The 20,224-nt window shown below is 58.8% G+C and overlaps 1 protein-coding gene across 1 annotated transcript in view; it reads right to left on the bottom strand.

Moving 5' to 3' along the window:
- Positions 1–571: 571 nt before the first annotated feature.
- The window catches only part of LOC147116083 (LIM and senescent cell antigen-like-containing domain protein 2), a 79,219-nt gene continuing 59,566 nt past the window's right edge, over positions 572–20,224 (bottom strand). The window contains exon 6 of the mRNA XM_085990794.1: positions 572–6,155. Coding sequence (XP_085846920.1) covers positions 6,041–6,155 — 115 coding nt within the window. The 3' untranslated portion in view covers positions 572–6,040. The remainder of the gene's footprint in view (positions 6,156–20,224) is intronic.

Here is a 20,224-nt window from a genome sequence, read left to right as displayed (position 1 = left end):
GAGAGGTCGGGTTATCGGTGGAGAGAGAGGTCGGGTTATCGTTGGAGAGGTCGGGTTATCGGCGGAGAGGTCGGGTTATCGGTGGAGAGGTCGGGTTATCGGCGGAGAGGTCGGGTTATCGGTGGAGAGGTCGGGTTATCGGCGGAGAGGTCGGGTTATTGGCGGAGAGGTCGGGTTATCGGCGGAGAGGTCGGGTTATCGGTGGAGAGGTCGGGTTATCGGCGGAGAGGTCGGGTTATTGGCGGAGAGGTCGGGTTATCGGCGGAGAGGTCGGGTTATCGGCGGAGAGGTCGGGTTATCGGTGGAGAGGTCGGGTTATCGGAGGAGAGGTCGGGTCATCGGTGGAGAGAGGTCGGGTTATCGGTGGAGAGAGGTCGGGTTATCGGTGGAGAGAGAGGTCGGGTCATCGGTGGAGAGGTCGGGTTATCGGTGGAGAGAGCGAGTTCCGGTTATCGGTGGAGAGAGGTCGAGTTATAGGTGGAGAGAGAGGTCGGGTTATCGGTGGAGAGGTCGGGTTATCGGTGGAGAGAGGTCGGGTTATCGGTGGAGAGAGGTCGGGTTATCGGTGGAGAGCTCTTGTTATCGGTGGAGAGGTTGGGTTATCGGTGGAGAGGTCGGGTTATCTGTGGAGAGGTCAGGTTATCGGAGGAGAGGTCGGGTCATCGGAGGTGAGGTCGGGTTATCGGAGGAGAGGTCGGGTTATCGGTGGAGAGGTCGGGTTATCGGAGGAGAGGTCGGGTTATCGGAGGAGAGGTCGGGTTATCGGAGGTGAGGTCGGGTTATCAGTGGAGAGGTCGTGTTATCGGTGGAGAGGTCGGGTTATCGGAGGAGAGAGGTCGGGGTATCGGTGGAGAGGTCGGGTTATCGGAGGAGAGGTCGAGTTATCGGAGGTGAGGTCGGGTTATCAGTGGAGAGGTCGTGTTATCGGTGGAGAGGTCGGGTTATCGGAGGAGAGAGGTCGGGGTATCGGTGGAGAGGTCGGGTTATCGGAGGAGAGGTCGAATTATCGGAGGAGAGGTCGGGTTATCGGTGGAGAGGTCGGGCTATCGGTGGAGAGGTCGGGTTATCGGTGGAGAGGTCGGGTTATCGGTGGAGAGGTCGGGTTATCGGAGGAGAGGTCGGGTTATCGGAGGAGAGGTCAAGTTATCGGAGGAGAGGTCGGGTTATCGGTGGAGAGGTCAGGTTATCGGTGGGGAGGTCGGGTTATCAGTGGAGAGAGAGGTCGGGCTATCGGTGGAGAGGTCGGGTTATCGGTGGAGAGGTCGGGTTATCGGAGGAGAGAGGTCGGGTTATCGGAGGAGAGAGGTCGGGTTATCGGAGGAGAGGTCGGGTTATCGGAAGAGAGGTCGGGTTATCGGTGGAGAGGTCGGGTTATCAGTGGAGAGAGAGGTCGGGTTACCGGTGGAGACGTCGGATTATCGGAGGAGTGTTCGGGTTATCGGTGGAGAGGTCGGGTTATCGGTTGAGAGGTCGGGGTATCGGTGGAGAGGTCGGGTTATCGTTGGAGAGGTCAGGGTATCGGTGGAGAGAAAGGTCGTGTTGTCGGTGGAGAGGTCGGGGTATCGGTGGAGAGAGAGAGGTTGGGTTATCAGTGGAGAGGTCGGGTTATCGGTGGAGAGGTCAGGGTATCGGTGGAGATTTCGGGTTATCGGAGGAGAGAGAGGTCGGGGTATCGGTGGAGAGGTTGGGTTATCGGAGGAGAGAGAGGTCAGGTTATCGGTGGAGAGGTCGGGTTATCGGTGGAGAGGTCGGGTTATCGGTGGAGAGAGTGGTCGGGTTATCGGTGGAGAGGTCAGGTTATCGGAGGAGAGAGGTCAGGTTATCGGAGGAGAGAGGTCGGGTTATCGGAGGAGAGGTCGGGTTATCGGAGGAGAGGTCGGGTTATCGGAGGAGAGGTCGGGATATCAGTTGAAAGGTCCGGTTATCGGTGGAGAGAAAGGTCGGGTTATCGGTGGAGAGGTCGGGGTATCGGTGGAGAAGTCGGGTTATCGGTGGAGAGGTCAGCTTATCGGTGGAGAGAGAGGTCGGTTATCGGTGCAGAGAGAGAGTTCGGGTTATCGGTGGAGAGGTCAGGGTATCGGTGGAGAGGTCGGGTTATCGGTGGAGAGGTCAGGTTATCGGTGGACAGGTCGGGTTATCGGTGGACAGGTCGGGTTATCGGTGGAGAGGTCGGGTGATCGGTGGGGAGGTCGGGTGATCGGTGGAGAGGTCGGGTGATCGGTGGAGAGGTCAGGTTATTGGTGGAGAGAGAAGTCGGTTATCGGTGCAGAGAGAGAGTTCGGGTTATCGTTGGAGAGGTCAGGGTATCGGTGGAGAGAAAGGTCATGTTGTCGGTGGAGAGGTCGGGGTATCGGTGGAGAGAGGTCAGGTTATCGGTGGAGGGAGAGGTCGGGTTATCGGTGGAGAGGTCGGGTGATCGGTGGAGAGGTCGGGTGATCGGTGGGGAGGTCGGGGTATCGGTGGAGAGAGGTCAGGTTATCGGTGGAGGGAGAGGTCGGGTTATCGGTGGGGAGGTCGGGTGATCGGTGGACAGGTCGGGTGATCGGGGAGAGGTCGAGTGATCGGTGGAGAGGTCGGGTGATCGGTGGAGAGGTCGGGTGATCGGTGGAGAGGTCAGATGATCGGTGGAGAGGTCAGATGATCGGTGCAGAGGTCGGGTGATCGGTGGAGGGAGAGGTTGGGTGATCGGTGGAGGGAGAGGTCGGGTGATCGGTGGAGAGGTCGGGTGATCGGTGGAGAGAGAGGTCGGGTGATCGGAGGAGAGAGAGGTCGGATTATCGGAGGTGTGTGTGCTGTGAGGGGGATGTAGAGAAACTCCCGTACGATTTGGACAGATTGGGCGATTGGGCAGATGCATGGCAGATGCAGTATAAGGTGGATAAATGCGAAGTTATCCACTTTGGTGGCAAAAACAGGAAGGCAGATTATTAACTGAATGGCAATAGATTGGGAAAATGTGAAGTGCAACGAGACCTGGGTGTCCTTGTGCACCAGTCGCTCAAGGTAAGCATGCAGGTGCAGCAGGCGTTTAAGAAGGCAAATGGTATGTTGGCCTTCATAGCGAGAGGATTCGAGTACAGGAGCAAGGATGCCTTGCTGCAGTTGTACAGAACCTTGGTGAGACCACACCTTGAGTATTGTGTGCAGTTTTGGTCGCCTTATCTGAGGAAGGATGTTCTTGCCATGGAGGGAGTGGAGAGAAGATTCACCAGGCTGATACCTGGGATGGCAGGAATGACGTAGGAAGAGAGATTGGGTCGATTAGGCTTATATTTGCTAGAGTTTAGAAGAATGAGAGGGGATCTCATTGAAACTTATAAAATTCTATCAGGACTAGACAGACTAGATGCAGGAAGGATGTTCCCGATGGCGGGGAGTCCAGAACCAGGGGTCACAGTCTAAGGATAAGGGGTAAGCCATTTAGGACAGAGATGAGGAGGAATTTCTTCACCCAGAGAGTGGTGAACCTGTGGAATTCTCTACCACAGAAGGCAGTTGAGGCCAATTCATTAAATATATTCAAGAAGGAGTTAGATATATTTCTTAAGGCTAAAGGGATCAAGGGATATGGGGAGAAAGCAGGTGGAGAGAGGTCGGATAATCGGTGGAGAGGTCGGGTTATCGGTGGAGAGGTCGGGTTATCGGTGGAGAGGTCGGGTTATCGGTGGAGAGGTCGGGTTATCGGTGGAGAGGTCGGGTTATCGATGGAGAGAGAGGTCGGGTTGTCGGTGGAGAGGGAGGTCGGGTTATCGGTGGAGAGAGAGGTCGGGTTATCGGTGGAGAGGTCGGGTTATCGGTGGAGAGGTCGGGTTATCGGTGGAGAGGTCGGGTTATCGGTGGAGAGAGAGGTCGGGTTATCGGTGGAGAAAGAGGTCGGGTTATCGGTGGAGAGGTCGGGTTATCGGTGGAGAAAGAGGTCGGGTTATCGGTGGAGAAAGAGATCGGGTTATCGGTGGAGAGGGAGGTCGGGTTATCGGTGGAGAGAGAGGTCGGGTTATCGGTGGAGAGGGAGGTCGGGTTATCGGTGGAGAGGGAGATCGGGTTATCGGTGGAGAGAGAGGTCGGGTTATCGGTGGAGAGGTCGGGTTATCGGTGGAGAAAGAGATTGGGTTATCGGTGGAGAGGGAGGTCGGGTTATCGGTGGAGAGAGAGGTCGGGTTATCGGTGGAGAGGGAGGTCGGGTTATCGGTGGAGAGAGAGGTCGGGTTATCGGTGGAGAAAGAGGTCGGGTTATCGGTGGAGAGAGAGGTTGGGTTACCGGTGGAGACGTCGGGTTATCGGAGGAGTGTTCGGGTTATCGGTGGAGAGGTCAGGTTATCGGTGGAGAGGTCGGGGTATCGGTGGAGAGGTCGGGTTATCGGAGCAGAGAGAGGTCGGGTTATCGGTGGAGGGAGAGGTCTGGTTATCGGTGGAGAGGTCGGGTTATCGGTGGAGAGGTCGAGTTATCGGAGGAGAGGTCGGGTTATCGGTGGAGAAGTCGGGTTATCGGTGGAGAGGTCGGGTTATCGGTGGAGAGTTCGGGTTATCGGAGGAGAGAGAGGTCAGGGTATCGGTGGAGAGTTCGGGTTATCGGTGGAGAGAGAGGTTGGGTTATCGGTGGAGAAAGAGGTTGGGTTATCGGTGGAGAAAGAGGTCGGGTTATCGGTGGAGAGAGAGGTCGGGTTATCGGTGGAGGGAGAGGTCGGGTTATCGGCGGAGAGGTCAGGTTATCGGCGGAGAGGTCGGGTTATCGGCGGAGAGGTCGGGTTATCGGCGGAGAGGTCGGGTTATCGGAGCAGAGAGAGGTCGGGTTATCGGTGGAGGGAGAGGTCTGGTTATCGGTGGAGAGGTCGGGTTATCGGTGGAGAGGTCGAGTTATCGGAGGAGAGGTCGGGTTATCGGTGGAGAAGTCGGGTTATCGGTGGAGAGGTCGGGTTATCGGTGGAGAGTTCGGGTTATCAGAGGAGAGAGAGGTCAGGGTATCGGTGGAGAGTTCGGGTTATCGGTGGAGAGAGAGGTTGGGTTATCGGTGGAGAAAGAGGTTGGGTTATCGGTGGAGAAAGAGGTCGGGTTATCGGTGGAGAGAGAGGTCGGGTTATCGGTGGAGGGAGAGGTCGGGTTATCGGCGGAGAGGTCGGGTTATCGGCGGAGAGGTCGGGTTATCGGCGGAGAGGTCGGGTTATCGGCGGAGAGGTCGGGTTATCGGCGGAGAGGTCGGGTTATCGGTGGAGAGGTCGGGTTATCGGTGGAGAGAGGTCGGGTTATCGGTGGAGAGGTCGGGTTATCGGCGGAGAGGTCGGGTTATCGGTGGAGAGGTCGGGTTATCGGTGGAGAGAGGTCGGGTTATCGGTGGAGAGGTCGGGTTATCGGTGGAGAGAGGTCGGGTTATCGGTGGAGAGGTTGGGTTATCGGTGGAGAGGTTGGGTTATCGGTGGAGAGAGAGGTCAGGTTATCGGTGGAGAGGTCGTGTTATTGATGGAGAGACGTCGGGTTATCGGTGGAGAGGTCGTGTTATCGGTGGAGAGACGTCGGGTTATCGGTGGAGAGAGTGGTCAGGTTACCGGTGGAGAGAGAGGTTGGGTTATTGGTGGAGAGAGAGGTTGGGTTATCGATGGAGAGAGGTCGGGTTATCGGTGGAGAGGAAGGTTGGGTGAACGGTTCAGGTCTGACAAAAGCGCTGAGTTAATCTTGTGCTCTGGGACTGCGCCATTACAAATTGGGTTGACACTGACCAGATTTTAATTTCGATTCTTACCATTGGCAGATAGAAGTAGGATTTTTCCCATGAGTCTGAATTAGACTCAAACCTGGATCCCATCGTTAGAAAGGCATTATCTAAACTGTTAACTCTCTCAACCCCCACCCCCCCACTCAATATATATTACAATGATTATAAGATGTTTGTTTCAATGAAACATCCACATCTGTCTCCCACATTGTCCATTGCTTTCCAGAGTGTATTGAGTGTGATATGGGCACCGTGGACTGTTGTCATTGGAGTGCAGAAGGAACCAGGATGAATAGATGGGAGCAGGACCAATGGACTGCTCTGTCGTCGGCCTCACTTCCGACCACTCTTCTCAGACAGTTTCTTCAGTCGCTTCTTCAGTTCCAAGGGGAACTTCTCATAGCATCTCTTACAGACAGGCTTCATGTCGAATTCCACAAACTTATTCCTACCAAAAAGACACAAAAACAGCTTAAATTCCAAAAGCCTGAAATCTTGGATATCAGAGAAGATCAGCCCCTGTTCAAAATTAAACGGCAACTCACACCCCTTGTTGTTCAGGTCACCCGGTGTGGAGAGACATGAACTGGAATTGAATCCAAATCTGTTTAGATAGTGTAGTGAAGAGGAGTCTGCCGAGGAGAGAAAGGGACTGGAGATCTTCAGATCTTCATCCATCAGCTGCAAACTCTAGGGAAGGAAGCCCAGGTCTCAGGAACCACAAACGTCATCGTCGAACCAGCATCGCGAGAGAGGAGTCCGTTTAGTTATAAACAATGCCTTTGCCCATTCCTGTTCATGTTTTGTTTTTTAATTCATTCTCGGGTTGTGGGCATCACTGGCAAGGCCGGCATTATTTGCACATTCCTATTTGCCCTGACACAACTGAGTGGCTCGCTAGGTCACTACAGAGGGCAGTTAAGAGTCAACCACGTTGGTGTGGGACTGGAGTCACATATAGGCCAAATTTAGTAAGGACGGCAGATTTCCTTCCTGAAGGATGTTAGATGCTGTTCATGCTGTCACTCTCTGCCCCTCCCCCAGCTCATGTTGTCGCTCTCTGCCCCTCCCCCAGCTCATGCTGTCACTCTCTGCCCCTCCCCCAGCTCATGCTGTCACTCTCTGCCCATCCCCCAGCTCATGTTGTCACTCTCTGCCCCTCCCCCAGCTCATGTTGCCACTCTCTGCCCCTCCCCCAGCTCATGTTGTCACTCTCTGCCCCTCCCCCAGCTCATGTTGTCACTCTCTGCCCCTCCCCCAGCTCATGTTGTCACTCTCTGCCCCTCCCCCAGGTCATGCTGTCACTCTCTGCCCCTCCCCCAGGTCATGCTGTCACTCTCTGCCCCTCCCCCAGGTCATGCTGCCACTCTCTGCCCCTCCCCCAGGTCATGTTGTCACTCTCTGCCCCTCCCCCAGCTCATGTTGTCACTCTCTGCCCCTCCCCCAGCTCATGTTGCCACTCTCTGCCCCTCCCCCAGGTCATGCTGTCACTCTCTGCCCCTCCCCCAGGTCATGCTGTCACTCTCTGCCCCTCCCCCAGGTCATGCTGCCACTCTCTGCCCCTCCCCCAGCTCATGTTGTCACTCTCTGCCCCTCCCCCAGCTCATGTTGTCACTCTCTGCCCCTCCCCCAGCTCATGTTGTCACTCTCTGCCCCTCCCCCAGCTCATGTTGTCACTCTGCCCCTCCCCCAGCTCATGCTGTCACTCTCTGCCCCTCCCCCAGCTCATGTTGTCACTCTCTGCCCCACCCCAGATCAAGCTGTCACTCTCTGCCCCTCCCCCAGCTCATGTTGTCACTGTCTGCCCCTCCCCCAGCTCATGCTGTCACTCTCTGCCCCACCCCCAGCTCATGTTGTCATTCTCTGCCCCTCCCCCAGCTCATGTTATCACTCTCTGCCCCTCCCCCAGCTCATGTTGTCACTCTCTGCCCCTCCCCAGCTCATGTTGTCACTCTCTGCCCCACCCCAGCTCATGTTGTCACTCTCTGCCCCTCCCCCAGCTCATGTTGTCACTCTCTGCCCCTCCCCCAGGTCATGCTGTCAATCTCTGCCCCTCCCCCAGCTCATGCTGTCACTCTCTGCCCCTCCCCCAGCTCATGTTGTCACTCTCTGCCCCTCCCCCAGGTCATGCTGTCACTCTCTGCCCCTCCCCCAGGTCATGTTGTCACTCTCTGCCCCACCCCAGCTCATGTTGTCATTCTCTGCCCCTCCCCCAGCACATGCTGTCACTCTCTGCCCCACCCCAGCTCATGCTGTCACTCTCTGCCCCTCCCCCAGCTCATGTTGTCACTGTCTGCCCCTCCCCCAGCTCATGTTGTCACTTTCTGCCCCTCCCCCAGCTCATGTTGTCACTCTCTGCCCCAGCCCAGCTCATGTTGTCACTCTCTGCCCCTCCCCCAGCTCATGTTGTCACTCTCTGCCTCAGCCCAGCTCATGTTGTCACTCTCTGCCCCTCCCCCAGCTCATGTTGTCACTCTCTGCCCCGCCCTCAGCTCATGTTGTCACTCTCTGCCCCTCCCTCAGCTCATGTTGGCACTCTCTGCCCCTCCCCTAGCTCATGTTGTCACTCTCTGCCCCTCCCTCAGCTCATGTTGTCACTCTCTGCCCCTCCCCCAGGTCATGTGTCACTCTCTGCCCCTCCCCCAGCTCATGTTGTCACTCTCTGCCCCTCCCCTAGCTCATGTTGTCACTCTCTGCCCCTCCCTCAGCTCATGTTGTCACTCTCTGCCCCTCCCACAGCTCATGTTGTCACTCTCTGCCCGACCCCAGCTCATGTTGTCACTCTGTGCCCCTCCCCCAGGTCATTCTGTCACTCTCTGCCCCTCCCCCAGCTCATGTTGTCACTCTCTGCACCTCCCCCAGCTCATGCTGTCACTCTCTGCCCCTCCCCCAGCTCATGCTGCCACTCTCTGCCCCTCCCCCAGCTCATGTTGTCACTCTCTGCCCCTCCCCCAGGTCATGATGTCACTCTCTGCCCCTCCCTCAGCTCATGTTGTCACTCTCTGCCACTCCCCCACCTCATGTTGTCACTCTCTGCCCCTCCCCTAGCTCATGCTGTCACTCTCTGCCCCTCCCCCAGCTCATGTTGTCACTCTCTGCCCCACCCCAGGTCATGCTGTCACTCTCTGCCTCTCCCCCAGCTCATGCTGTCACTCTCTGCCCCTCCCCCAGCTCATGTTGTCACTCTCTGCCCCTCCCCCTGGTCATGCTGTCACTCTCTGCCCCTCCCCCAGGTCATGTTGTCACGCTGTGCCCCACCCCAGCTCATTGTCATTCTCTGCCCCTCCCCCAGCTCATGTTGTCACTCTCTGCCCAACCCCAGCTCATGCTGTCACTCTCTGCCCCTCCCCCAGCTCATGTTGTCAGTGTCTGCCCCTCCCCCAGCTCATGTTGTCACTCTCTGCCCCACCCCCAGCTCATGTTGTCGCTCTGTGCCCCAGCCCAGCTCATGTTGTCACTCTCTGCCCCTCCCCCAGCTCATGTTGTCACTCTCTGCCCCTCCCCCAGCTCATGTTGTCACTCTCTGCCCCAGCCCAGCTCATGTTGTCACTCTCTGCCCCTCCCCCAGCTCATGTTGTCACTCTCTGCCACACCCCAGCTCATGCTGTCACTCTCTGCCCCTCCCCCAGCTTATGTTGTCACTCTCTGCCCCTCCCCCAGCTCATGTTGTCACTCTCTGCCCCAGCCCAGCTCATGTTGTCGCTCTCTGCCCCTCCCCCAGCTCATGTTGTCACTCTCTGCCCCTCCCTCAGCTCATGTTGTCACTCTCTGCCGCTCCCCTAGCTCATGTTATCACTCTCTCCCCCTCCCCTAGCTCATGTTGTCACTCTCTGCCCCTCCCTCAGCTCATATGGTCACTCTCTGCCCCTCCCCCAGGTCATGTTGTCACTCTCTGCCCCTCCCTCAGCTCATGTTGTCACTCTCTGCCCCTCCCTCAGCTCATGTTGTCACTCTCTGCCCCACCCCTAGCTCATGTTGTCACTCTATGCCCCACCCCAGCTCATGTTGTCACTCTCTGCCCCTCCCCCAGCTCATGTTGTCACTCTCTGCCCCTCCCCCAGCTCATGCTGTCACTCTCTGCCCCTCCCCTAGCTCATGCTGTCACTGTCGGCCCCGCCCCCAGCTCATGTTGTCACTCTCTGCCCCTCCCACAGCTCATGTTGTCACTCTCTGCCCCTCCCCTAGCTCATGCTGTCACTCTCTGCCCCGCCCCCAGCTCATGTTGTCACTCTCTGCCCCTCCCTCAGCTCATGCTGCCACTCTCTGCTCCACCCCAGCTAATGTTGTCACTCTCTGCCCCACCCCAGCTCATGTTGTCACTCTCTGCCCCTACCCCAGCTCATGCTGTCACTCTCTGCCCCTCCCCCAGCTCATGTTGTCACTCTCTGCCCCTCCCCCAGATCATGCTGTCACTCTCTTCCCCTCCCCCAACTAATGTTGTCACTCTGCCCCACCGCAGCTCATGTTGTCATTCTCTGCCCCTCCCCCAGGTCATGGTGTCACTCTCTGCCCCTCCCCAGCTCATGTTGTCACTCTCTGCCCCTCCCCCAGCTCATGTTGTCAATCTGTGCCCCTCCCCAGCTCATGTTGTCACTCTCTGCCCCTCCCCCAGCTCATGCTGTCACTCTCTGCCCCTCCCCCAGCTCATGTTGTCACTCTCTGCCCCTCCCCCAGGTCATGATGTCACTCTCTGCCCCTCCCCCAGGTCATGCTGTTACTCTCTGCCCCTCCCCCAGCTCATGTTGTCACTCTCTGCCCCTCCCCTAGCTCATGCTGTCACTCTCGGCCCCTCCCCCAGGTCATGCTGTCACTCTCTGCCCCTCCCCCAGCTCATGTTGTCACTCTCTGCCCCTCCCCCAGGTCATGCTGTCACTCTCTGCCCCTCCCCCAACTAATGTTGTCACTCTCTGCCCCACCCCAGCTCATGTTGTCATTGTCTGCCCCTCCCCCAGGTCATGGTGTCACTCCTTGCCCCTCCCCCAGCTCATGTTGTCACTCTCTGCCCCTCCCCAAGGTCATGCTGTCACTCTCTGCCCCTCCCCCAGGTCATGCTGTCACTCTCTGCCCCTGCCCCAGCTCATGCTGTCACTCTCTGCCCCTCCCTCAGCTCATGTGGTCACTCTCTGCTCCTCCCCCAGGTCATGTTGTCACTCTCTGCCCCTCCCTCAGCTCATGTGGTCACTCTCTGCCCCTCCCCCAGGTCATGTTGTCACTCTCTGCCCCTCCCTCAGCTCATGTTGTTACTCTCTGCCCCTCCCTCAGCTCATGTTGTCACTCTCTGCCCCACCCCTAGCTCATGTTGTCACTCTGTGCCCCACCCCAGCTCATGTTGTCACTCTCTGCCCCTCCCCCAGCTCATGTTGTCACTCTCTGCCCCTGCCCCAGCTCATGCTGTCACTCTCTGCCCCTCCCCTAGCTCATGCTGTCACTCTCGGCCCCTCCCCCAGCTCATGTTGTCACTCTCTGCCCCTCCCACAGCTCATGTTGTCACTCTCTGCCCCTCCCCTAGCTCATGCTGTCACTCTCTGCCCCTCCCCCAGCTCATGTTGTCACTCTCTGCCCCTCCCTCAGCTCATGCTGCCACGCTCTGCCCCACCCCAGCTCATGTTGTCACTCTCTGCCCCTCCCCCAGCTTATGTTGTCACTCTCTGCCCCTCCCCCAGCTCATGTTTTCACTCTCTGCCCCAGCCCAGCTCATGTTGTCGCTCTCTGCCCCTCCCCAGCTCATGTTGTCACTCTCTGCCCCTCCCTCAGCTCATGTTGTCACTCTCTGCCCCTCCCCTAGCTCATGTTGTCACTCTCTGCCCCTCCCTCAGCTCGTGTTGTCACTCTCTGACCCTCCCTCAGCTCATGCTGTCACTCTCTGCCCCTCCCCTAGCTCATGTTGTCACTCTCTGCCCCTCCCTCAGCTCATGTTGTCACTCTCTGCCCCTCCCCCAGGTCATGCTGTCACTCTCTGCCCCTCCCTCAGCTCATGTTGTCACTCTCTGCCCCTCCCTCATCTCATGTTGTCACTCTCTGCCCCTCCCCTAGCTCATGTTGTCACTCACTGCCCCACCCCAGCTCATGTTGTCGCTCTGTGCCCCTCCCCCAGCTCATGTTGTCACTCTCTGCCCCTCCCCCAGCTCATGCTGTCACTCTCTGCCCCTCCCCCAGCTCATGTTGTCACTCTCTGCCCCAGCCCAGCTCATGTTGTCACTCTCTGCCCCTCCCCCAGCTCATGTTATCACTCTCTGCCACACCCCAGCTCATGCTGTCACACTCTGCCCCTCCCCCAGCTTATGTTGTCACTCTCTGCCCCTCCCCCAGCTCATGTTGTCACTCTCTGCCCTAGCCCAGCTCATGTTGTCGCTCTCTGCCCCTCCCCAGCTCATGTTGTCATTCTCTGCCCCTCCCTCAGCTCATGTTGTCACTCTCTGCTGCTCCCCTAGCTCATGTTATCACTCTCTCCCCCTCCCCTAGCTCATGTTGTCTCTCTCTGCCCCTACCTCAGCTCATGTGGTCACTCTCTGCCCCTCCCCCAGGTCATGTTGTCACTCTCTGCCCCTCCCTCAGCTCATGTTGTCACTCTCTGCCCCTCCCTCAGCTCATGTTGTCACTCTCTGCCCCACCCCTAGCTCATGTTGTCACTCTATGCCCCACCCTAGCTCATGTTGTCACTCTCTGCCCCTCCCCCAGCTCATGTTGTCACTCTCTGCCTCTCCCCCAGCTCATGCTGTCACTCTCTGCCCCTCCCCTAGCTCATGCTGTCACTCTCGGCCCCTCCCCCAGCTCATGTTGTCACTCTCTGCCCCTCCCACAGCTCATGTTGTCACTCTCTGCCCCTCCCCTAGCTCATGCTGTCACTCTCTGCCCCGCCCCCAGCTCATGTTGTCACTCTCTGCCCCTCCCTCAGCTCATGCTGCCACTCTCTGCTCCACCCCAGCTAATGTTGTCACTCTCTGCCCCTACCCCAGCTCATGCTGTCACTCTCTGCCCCTCCCCCAGCTCATGTTGTCACTCTCTGCCCTCCCCCAGGTCATGCTGTCACTCTCTTCCCCTCCCCCAACTAATGTTGTCACTCTGCTCCACCCCAGCTCATGCTGTCACTCTCTGCCCCTCCCCCAGGTCATGGTGTCACTCTCTGCCCCTCCCCAGCTCATGTTGTCACTCTCTGCCCCTCCCCCAGCTCATGTTGTCAATCTGTGCCCCTCCCCAGCTCATGTTGTCACTCTCTGCCCCTCCCCTAGCTCATGCTGTCACTCTCTGCCCCTCCCTCAGCTCATGTTGTCACACTCTGCCTCTCCCACAGCTCATGTTGTCACTCTCTGCCCCCTCCCCGAGCTCATGTTGTCACTCTCTGCCCCACCCCAGCTCATGTTGTCACTCTCTGCCCCTCCCCCAGCTCATGTTGTCACTCTCTGCCCCTCCCCCAGCTCAAGCTGTCACTCTCTGCCTCTCCCCTAGCTCATGCTGTCACTCTCTGCCCCTCCCCCAGCTCATGTTGTCACTCTCTGCCCCACCCCAGCTCATGTTGTCACTCTCTGCCCCTCCCCAGCTCATGTTGTCACTCTCTGCCCCTCCCCCCCAGCTCATGCTGTCACTCTCTGCCCCTCCCCCAGCTGATGTTGTCACTCTCTGCCCCTCCCCCAGGTCATGCTGTCACTCTCTTCCCCTCCCCCAGGTCATGTTGTCACTCTCTGCCCCACCCCATCTCATGTTGTCATTCTCTGCCCCTCCCCCAGCTCATGTTGTCACTCTCTGCCCCTACCCAGCTCATGTTGTCACTCTCTGCCCCTCCCCCAGCTCATGTTGTCACTCTCTGCCCCTCCCCAGCTCATGTTGTCACTCTCTGCCCCTACCCCAGCTCATGCTGTCACTCTCTGCCCCTCCCCAGCTCATGTTGTCACTCTCTGCCCCTCCCCCAGGTCATGCTGTCACTCTCTGCCCCTCCCCCAGCTCATGTTGTCACTCTCTGCCCCTCCGACTAGCTCATGCTGTCACTCTGGACCCCTCCCCCAGGTCATGCTGTCACTCTCTGCCCCTCCCCCAGCTCATGTTGTCACTCTCTGCCCCTCCCCCAGCTTATGTTGTCACACTCTGCCCCTCCCCCAGCTCATGCTGTCACTCTCTGCCCCTCCCCCAGGTCATGCTGTCACTCTCTGCCCCCACCCCAGCTCATGTTGTCACTCTCTGCCCCTCCCACAGCTCATGTTGCCACTCTCTGCCCCTCCAACAGCTCATGTTGTCACTCTCTGCCCCTCCCCCAGCTCATGTTGTCACTCACTGCCCCTCCCCCAGCTCATGTTGTCACTCTCTGCCCCTCCCACAGCTCATGTTGCCACTCTCTGCCCCTCCCCAGCTCATGTTGTCACTCTCTGCCCCTCCAGCTCATGTTGCCACTCTCTGCCCCTCCCCCAGCTCATGTTGTCACTCTCTGCCCCTCCCCCAGCTCATGTTGTCACTCACTGCCCCTCCCCCAGCTCATGTTGTCACTCTCTGCCCCTCCCCAGCTCTTGTTGTCACTCTCTGCCCCTACCCCAGCTCATGCTGTCACTCTCTGCCCCTCCCCCAGCTCATGTTGTCATTCTCTGCCCCTCCCTCAGCTCATGTTGTCACACTCTGCCCCTCCCCCAGCTCATGCTGTCACTCTCTGCCCCTCCCCCAGCTCATGTTGTCATTCTCTGCCCCTCCCTCAGCTCATGTTGTCACACTCTGCCCCTCCCACAGCTCATGTTGTCACTCTCTGCCCCTCCCCGAGCTCATGTTGTCACTCTCTGCCCCACCCCAGCTCATGTTGTCACTCTCTGCCCCTCCCCCAGGTCATGTTGTCACTCTCTGCCCCTCCCCCAGCTCAAGCTGTCACTCTCTGCCTCTCCCCTAGCTCATGCTGTCACTCTCTGCCCCTCCCCCAGCTCAAGTTGTCACTCTCTGCCCCTCCCCCAGCTCATGTTGTCACTCTCTGCCCCACCCCAGCTCATGTTGTCACTCTCTGCCCCTCCCCAGCTCATGTTGTCACTCTCTGCCCCTCCCCCAGCTCATGCTGTCACTCTCTGCCCCTCCCCCAGCTGATGTTGTCACTCTCTGCCCCTCCCCCAGGTCATGCTGTCACTCTCTTCCCCTCCCCCAGGTCATGTTGTCACTCTCTGCCCCACCCCAGCTCATGTTGTCATTCTCTGCCCCTCCCCCAGCTCATGTTGTCACTCTCTGCCACTCCCCAGCTCATGTTGTCACTCTCTGCCCCTCCCCCAGCTCATGTTGTCACTCTCTGCCCCTCCCCAGCTCATGTTGTCACTCTCTGCCCCTACCCCAGCTCATGCTGTCACTCTCTGCCCCTCCCCCAGCTCATGTTGTCACTCTCTGCCCCTCCCCCAGGTCATGCTGTCACTCTCTGCCCCTCCCCCAGGTCATGCTGTCACTCTCTGCCCCTCCCCCAGCTCATGTTGTCACTCTCTGCCCCTCCCACAGCTCATGTTGCCACTCTCTGCCCCTCCCCCAGCTCATGTTGTCACTCTCTGCCCCTCCCCCAGCTCATGTTGTCACTCACTGCCCCTCCCCCAGCTCATGTTGTCACTCTCTGCCCCTCCCCTAGCTCATGTTGTCACTCTCTGCCCCTCCCCCAGCCCATGTTGTCACCTCTGCCCCACCCCAGCTCCTGTTCTCAATCTCTGACCCGCCCCCCAGCACATGTTGTCACTCTCTGCCCCTCCCCAGCTCATGTTGTCACTCTCTGCCCCTCCCCCAGCTCATGTTGTCACTCTCTGCCCCTCCCCAGCTCATGTTGTCCCTCTCTGCCCCTCCCCCAGCTCATGCTGTCACTTTCTGCCCCTCCCCCAGCTCATGCTGTCACTCTCGGCCCCTCCCCTAGGTCACGCTGTCACTCTCTGCCCTCCCCCAGGTCATGTTGTCACTCTCTGCCCCACCCCAGCTCATTGTCATTCTCTGTCCATCCTCCAGCTCATGTTGTCACTCTCTGCCCATCCCCCAGCTCATGTTGTCACTCTCTGCCCCTCCCCAGCTCATGTTGTCACTCTCTGCCACACCCCAGCTCATGCTGTCAGACTCTGCCCCTCCCCCAGCTCATGTTGTCACTCTCTGCCCCTCCCCCAGCTCATGTTGTCACTCTCTGCCCCAGCCCAGCTCATGTTGTCGCTCTCTGCCCCTCCCCCAGCTCATGTTGTCACTCTCTGCCCCTCCCTCAGCTCATGTTGTCACTCTCTGCCCCTCCCCCAGCTCAGGCTGTCTCACTCTGCCCCTCCCCCAGGTCATGCTGTCACTCTCTGCCCCTCCCCCAGCTCATGTTGTCACTCTCTGCCCCTCCCACAGCTCATGTTGTCACTCTCTGCCCCTCCCCTAGCTCATGTTGTCACTCTCTGCACCTCCCTCAGCTCATGTTGTCACTCTCTGCCCCTTCCCCAGGTCATGTGTCACTCTCTGCCCCTCCCCCAGCTCATGTTGTCAATCTCTGCCCCTCCGCTAGCTCATGCTGTCACTCTCTGCCCCTCCCCCAGCTCATGTTGTCACTCTCTGCCCCACCCCAGCTCATGTTGTCACTCTCTGCCCCTCCCCAGCTCATGTTGTCACTCTCTGCCCCTCCCCCAGCTCATGCTGTCACTCTCTGCCCCTCCCCCAGCTGATGTTGTCACTCTCTGCCCCTCCCCCAGGTCATGCTGTCACTCTCTTCCCCTCCCCCAGGTCATGTTGTCACTCTCTGCCCCACCCCAGCTCATGTTGTCATTCTCTGCCCCTCCCCCAGCTCATGTTGTCACTCTCTGCCACTCCCCAGCTCATGTTGTCACTCTCTGCCCCTCCCCCAGCTCATGTTGTCACTCTCTGCCCCTCCCCAGCTCATGTTGTCACTCTCTGCCCCTACCCCAGCTCATGCTGTCACTCTCTGCCCCTCCCCCAGCTCATGTTGTCACTCTCTGCCCCTCCCCCAGGTCATGCTGTCACTCTCTGCCCCTCCCCCAGGTCATGCTGTCACTCTCTGCCCCTCCCCCAGCTCATGTTGTCACTCTCTGCCCCTCCCACAGCTCATGTTGCCACTCTCTGCCCCTCCCCCAGCTCATGTTGTCACTCTCTGCCCCTCCCCCAGCTCATGTTGTCACTCACTGCCCCTCCCCCAGCTCATGTTGTCACTCTCTGCCCCTCCCCAGCTCTTGTTGTCACTCTCTGCCCCTACCCCAGCTCATGCTGTCACTCTCTGCCCCTCCCCCAGCTCATGTTGTCATTCTCTGCCCCTCCCCCAGGTCATGCTGTCACTCTCTTCCCCTCCCCCAGCTAATGTTGTCACTCTCTGCCCCACCTCAGCTCATGTTGTCACTCTCTGCCCCTCCCCCAGCTCATGTTGTCACTCTCTGCCCCTCCCCTAGCTCATGCTGTCACTCTCTGCCCCTCCCCCAGCTCATGTTGTCACTCTCTGCCCCGCCCCAGCTCATGTTGTCACGCTCTGCACCTCCCCAGCTCATGTTGTCACTCTCTGCCCCTCCCCTAGCTCATGCTGTCACTCTCTGCCCCTCCCCCAGCTCATGTTGTCACTCTCTGCCCCTCCCCCAGCTCATGTTGTCACTCTCTGCCCCTCCCCCAGCTTATGCTGTCACTCTCTGCCCCTCCCCTAGCTCATGCTGTCACTCTCTGCCCCTCCCCCAGCTCATGTTGTCACTCTCTGCCCCTCCCCCAGCTCATGTTGTCACTCTGTGCCCCTCCCCCAGCTCATGTTGTCACTCTGTGCCACTCCCCCAGCTCATGTTGTCACTCCCTGCCCCTACCCCAGTTCATGTTGTCACTCTTGCCCTCCCCCAGTTCATGTTGTCACTCTCTGCCCCTCCCGCAGCTCATGCTGTCACTCTCTGCCCCTCCCCCAGATGATGCTGTCACTCTCTACCCCTCCCCAGATCATGTTGTCACTCTCTGCCGCTCCCCCAGCTGATGCTGCCACTCTCTGCCCCTCCCCCAGCTGATGCTTTCACTCTCTACCCCTCCCCCAGCTCATGTCGTCACTCTCTGCCCCTCCCCCAGCTGATGCTGTCACTCTCTGCCCCTCGACCAGCTCATGTTGTCCCTCTCTGCCCCTCCCCCAGGTCATGCTGTCACTCTCTGCCCCTCCCCCAGCTTATGCTGTCACTCTCTGCCCCTCCCCCAGCTCATGTTGTCACTCTCTGCCCCTTCCCCAGCTTATGCTGTCACTCTCTGCCCCTCCCCCAGCTTATGCTGTCACTCTCTGCCCCTCCCCCAGGTCATGCTGTCACTCTCTGCCCCTCCCCCAGCTCATGCTGCCACTCTCTGCCCCTCCCCCAGGTCATGCTGTCACTCTCTGCCCCACTCCCAGCTCAGGCTATCACCCTCGGCCCCTCCCCTAGCTCATGTTGTCACTATCTACCCCTCCCCAGCTCATGTTGTCACTCTCTGCCCCTTCCCCAGCTTATGCTGTCACTCTCTGCCCCTCCCCCAGCTCATGTTGTCACTCTCTGCCCCTCCCCCAGCTCATGTTGTCACTCTCTGCCCCTCCCCTAGCTCATGTTGTCACTCTCTGCCCTTCCCCCAGATCATGTGTCACTCTCTGCCCCTCCCCCAGCTCATGTTGTCACTCTCTGCCCCACCCCAACTCATGTTGTCACTCTCTGCCCCTCCCTCAGCTCATGTTGTCACTCTCTGCCCCTCCCTCAGCTCATGTTGTCACTCTCTGCCCCTCCCCTAGCTCATGTTGTCACTCTCTGCCCCACCCCAGCTCATGTTGCCACTCGCTGCCCCTCCCCCAGCTCATGCTGTCACTCTCTGCCCCTCCCCTAGCTCATGCTGTCACTCTCTGCCCCTCCCCCAGCTCATGTTGTCACTCTCTGCCCCTCCCCCAGCTCATGTTGTCACTCTCAGCCCCTCCCCTAGCTCATGCTGTCACTCTCTGCCCCTCCCCCAGCTCATGTTGTCCTTCTCTGCCCTACCCCAGCTCATGTTGTCACTCTCTGCCCCTCGCCAGCTCATGTTGGCACTCTCTGCCCCTCCCCAGCTCATGCTGTCACTCTCTGCCCCTCCCCCAGCTCATGTTGTCACTCTCTGCCCCTCTCCCAGCTCATGCTGTCACTCTCTGCCCCTCCCCCAGCTCATGTTGTCACTCTCTGCCCCTCCCCCAAGTCATGCTGTCACTCTCTGTCCCTCCCCCAGGTCATGTTGTCACTATCTGCCCCACCCCAGCTCATGTTGTCATTCTCTGCCACTCCCCCAGCTCATGTTGTCACTCTCTGCCCCACCCCAGTTCATGCAGTCACTCTCTGCCCCTCCCCCAGCTCATGTTGTCACTCTCTGCCCCTCCCCCAGCTCATGTTGTCACTCTCTGCCACACCACAGCTCATGCTGTCCCTCTCTGCCCCTCCCCCAGCTCATGTTGTCACTCTCTGCCCCTCCCCCAGCTCATGTTGTCACTCTCTGCCCCTCCCTCAGCTCATGTTGTCACTCTCTGCCCCTCCCCTAGCTCATGTTGTCACACTCTGCCCCTCCCTCAGCTCATGTTGTCACTCTCTGCCCCTCCCTCAGCTCATGTTGTCACTCTCTGCCCCTCCCCTAGCTCATGTTGTCACTCTCTGCCCCTCCCTCAGCTCATACTGTCACTCTATGCCCCTCCCCCAGGTCATGTGTCACTCTCTGCCCCTCCCCCAGCTCATGTTGTCACTCTCTGCCCCTCCCCCAGGTCATGCTGTCACTCTCTTCCCCTCCCCCAGCTAATGTTGTCACTCTCTGCCCCACCTCAGCTCATGTTGTCACTCTCTGCCCCTCCCCCAGCTCATGTTGTCACTCTCTGCCCCTCCCCAATCTCATGTTGTCATTCTCTGCCCCTCCCTCAGCTCATGTTGTCAGTCTCTGCCCCTCCCTCAGCTCATGTTGTCACTCTCTGCCCCTCCCACAGCTCATGTTGTCACTCTCTGCCCCTCCCCTAGCTCATGTTGTCACTCTCTGCACCTCCCTCAGCTCATGTTGTCACTCTCTGCCCCTTCCCCAGGTCATGTGTCACTCTCTGCCCCTCCCCCAGCTCATGTTGTCAATCTCTGCCCCTCCGCTAGCTCATGCTGTCACTCTCTGCCCCTCCCCCAGCTCATGTTGTCACTCTCTGCCCCACCCCAGCTCATGTTGTCACTCTCTGCCCCTCCCCAGCTCATGTTGTCACTCTCTGCCCCTCCCCCAGCTCATGCTGTCACTCTCTGCCCCTCCCCCAGCTGATGTTGTCACTCTCTGCCCCTCCCCCAGGTCATGCTGTCACTCTCTTCCCCTCCCCCAGGTCATGTTGTCACTCTCTGCCCCACCCCAGCTCATGTTGTCATTCTCTGCCCCTCCCCCAGCTCATGTTGTCACTCTCTGCCACTCCCCAGCTCATGTTGTCACTCTCTGCCCCTCCCCCAGCTCATGTTGTCACTCTCTGCCCCTCCCCAGCTCATGTTGTCACTCTCTGCCCCTACCCCAGCTCATGCTGTCACTCTCTGCCCCTCCCCCAGCTCATGTTGTCACTCTCTGCCCCTCCCCCAGGTCATGCTGTCACTCTCTGCCCCTCCC

This window comes from Somniosus microcephalus, chromosome 6 (genome assembly GCF_052327205.1).
Source record: "Somniosus microcephalus isolate GS21.2 chromosome 6, FLI_Smic_1.0, whole genome shotgun sequence".
NCBI lineage: Eukaryota > Metazoa > Chordata > Chondrichthyes > Squaliformes > Somniosidae > Somniosus > Somniosus microcephalus.
This window is presented reverse-complemented; position numbering and strand designations above follow the sequence as displayed.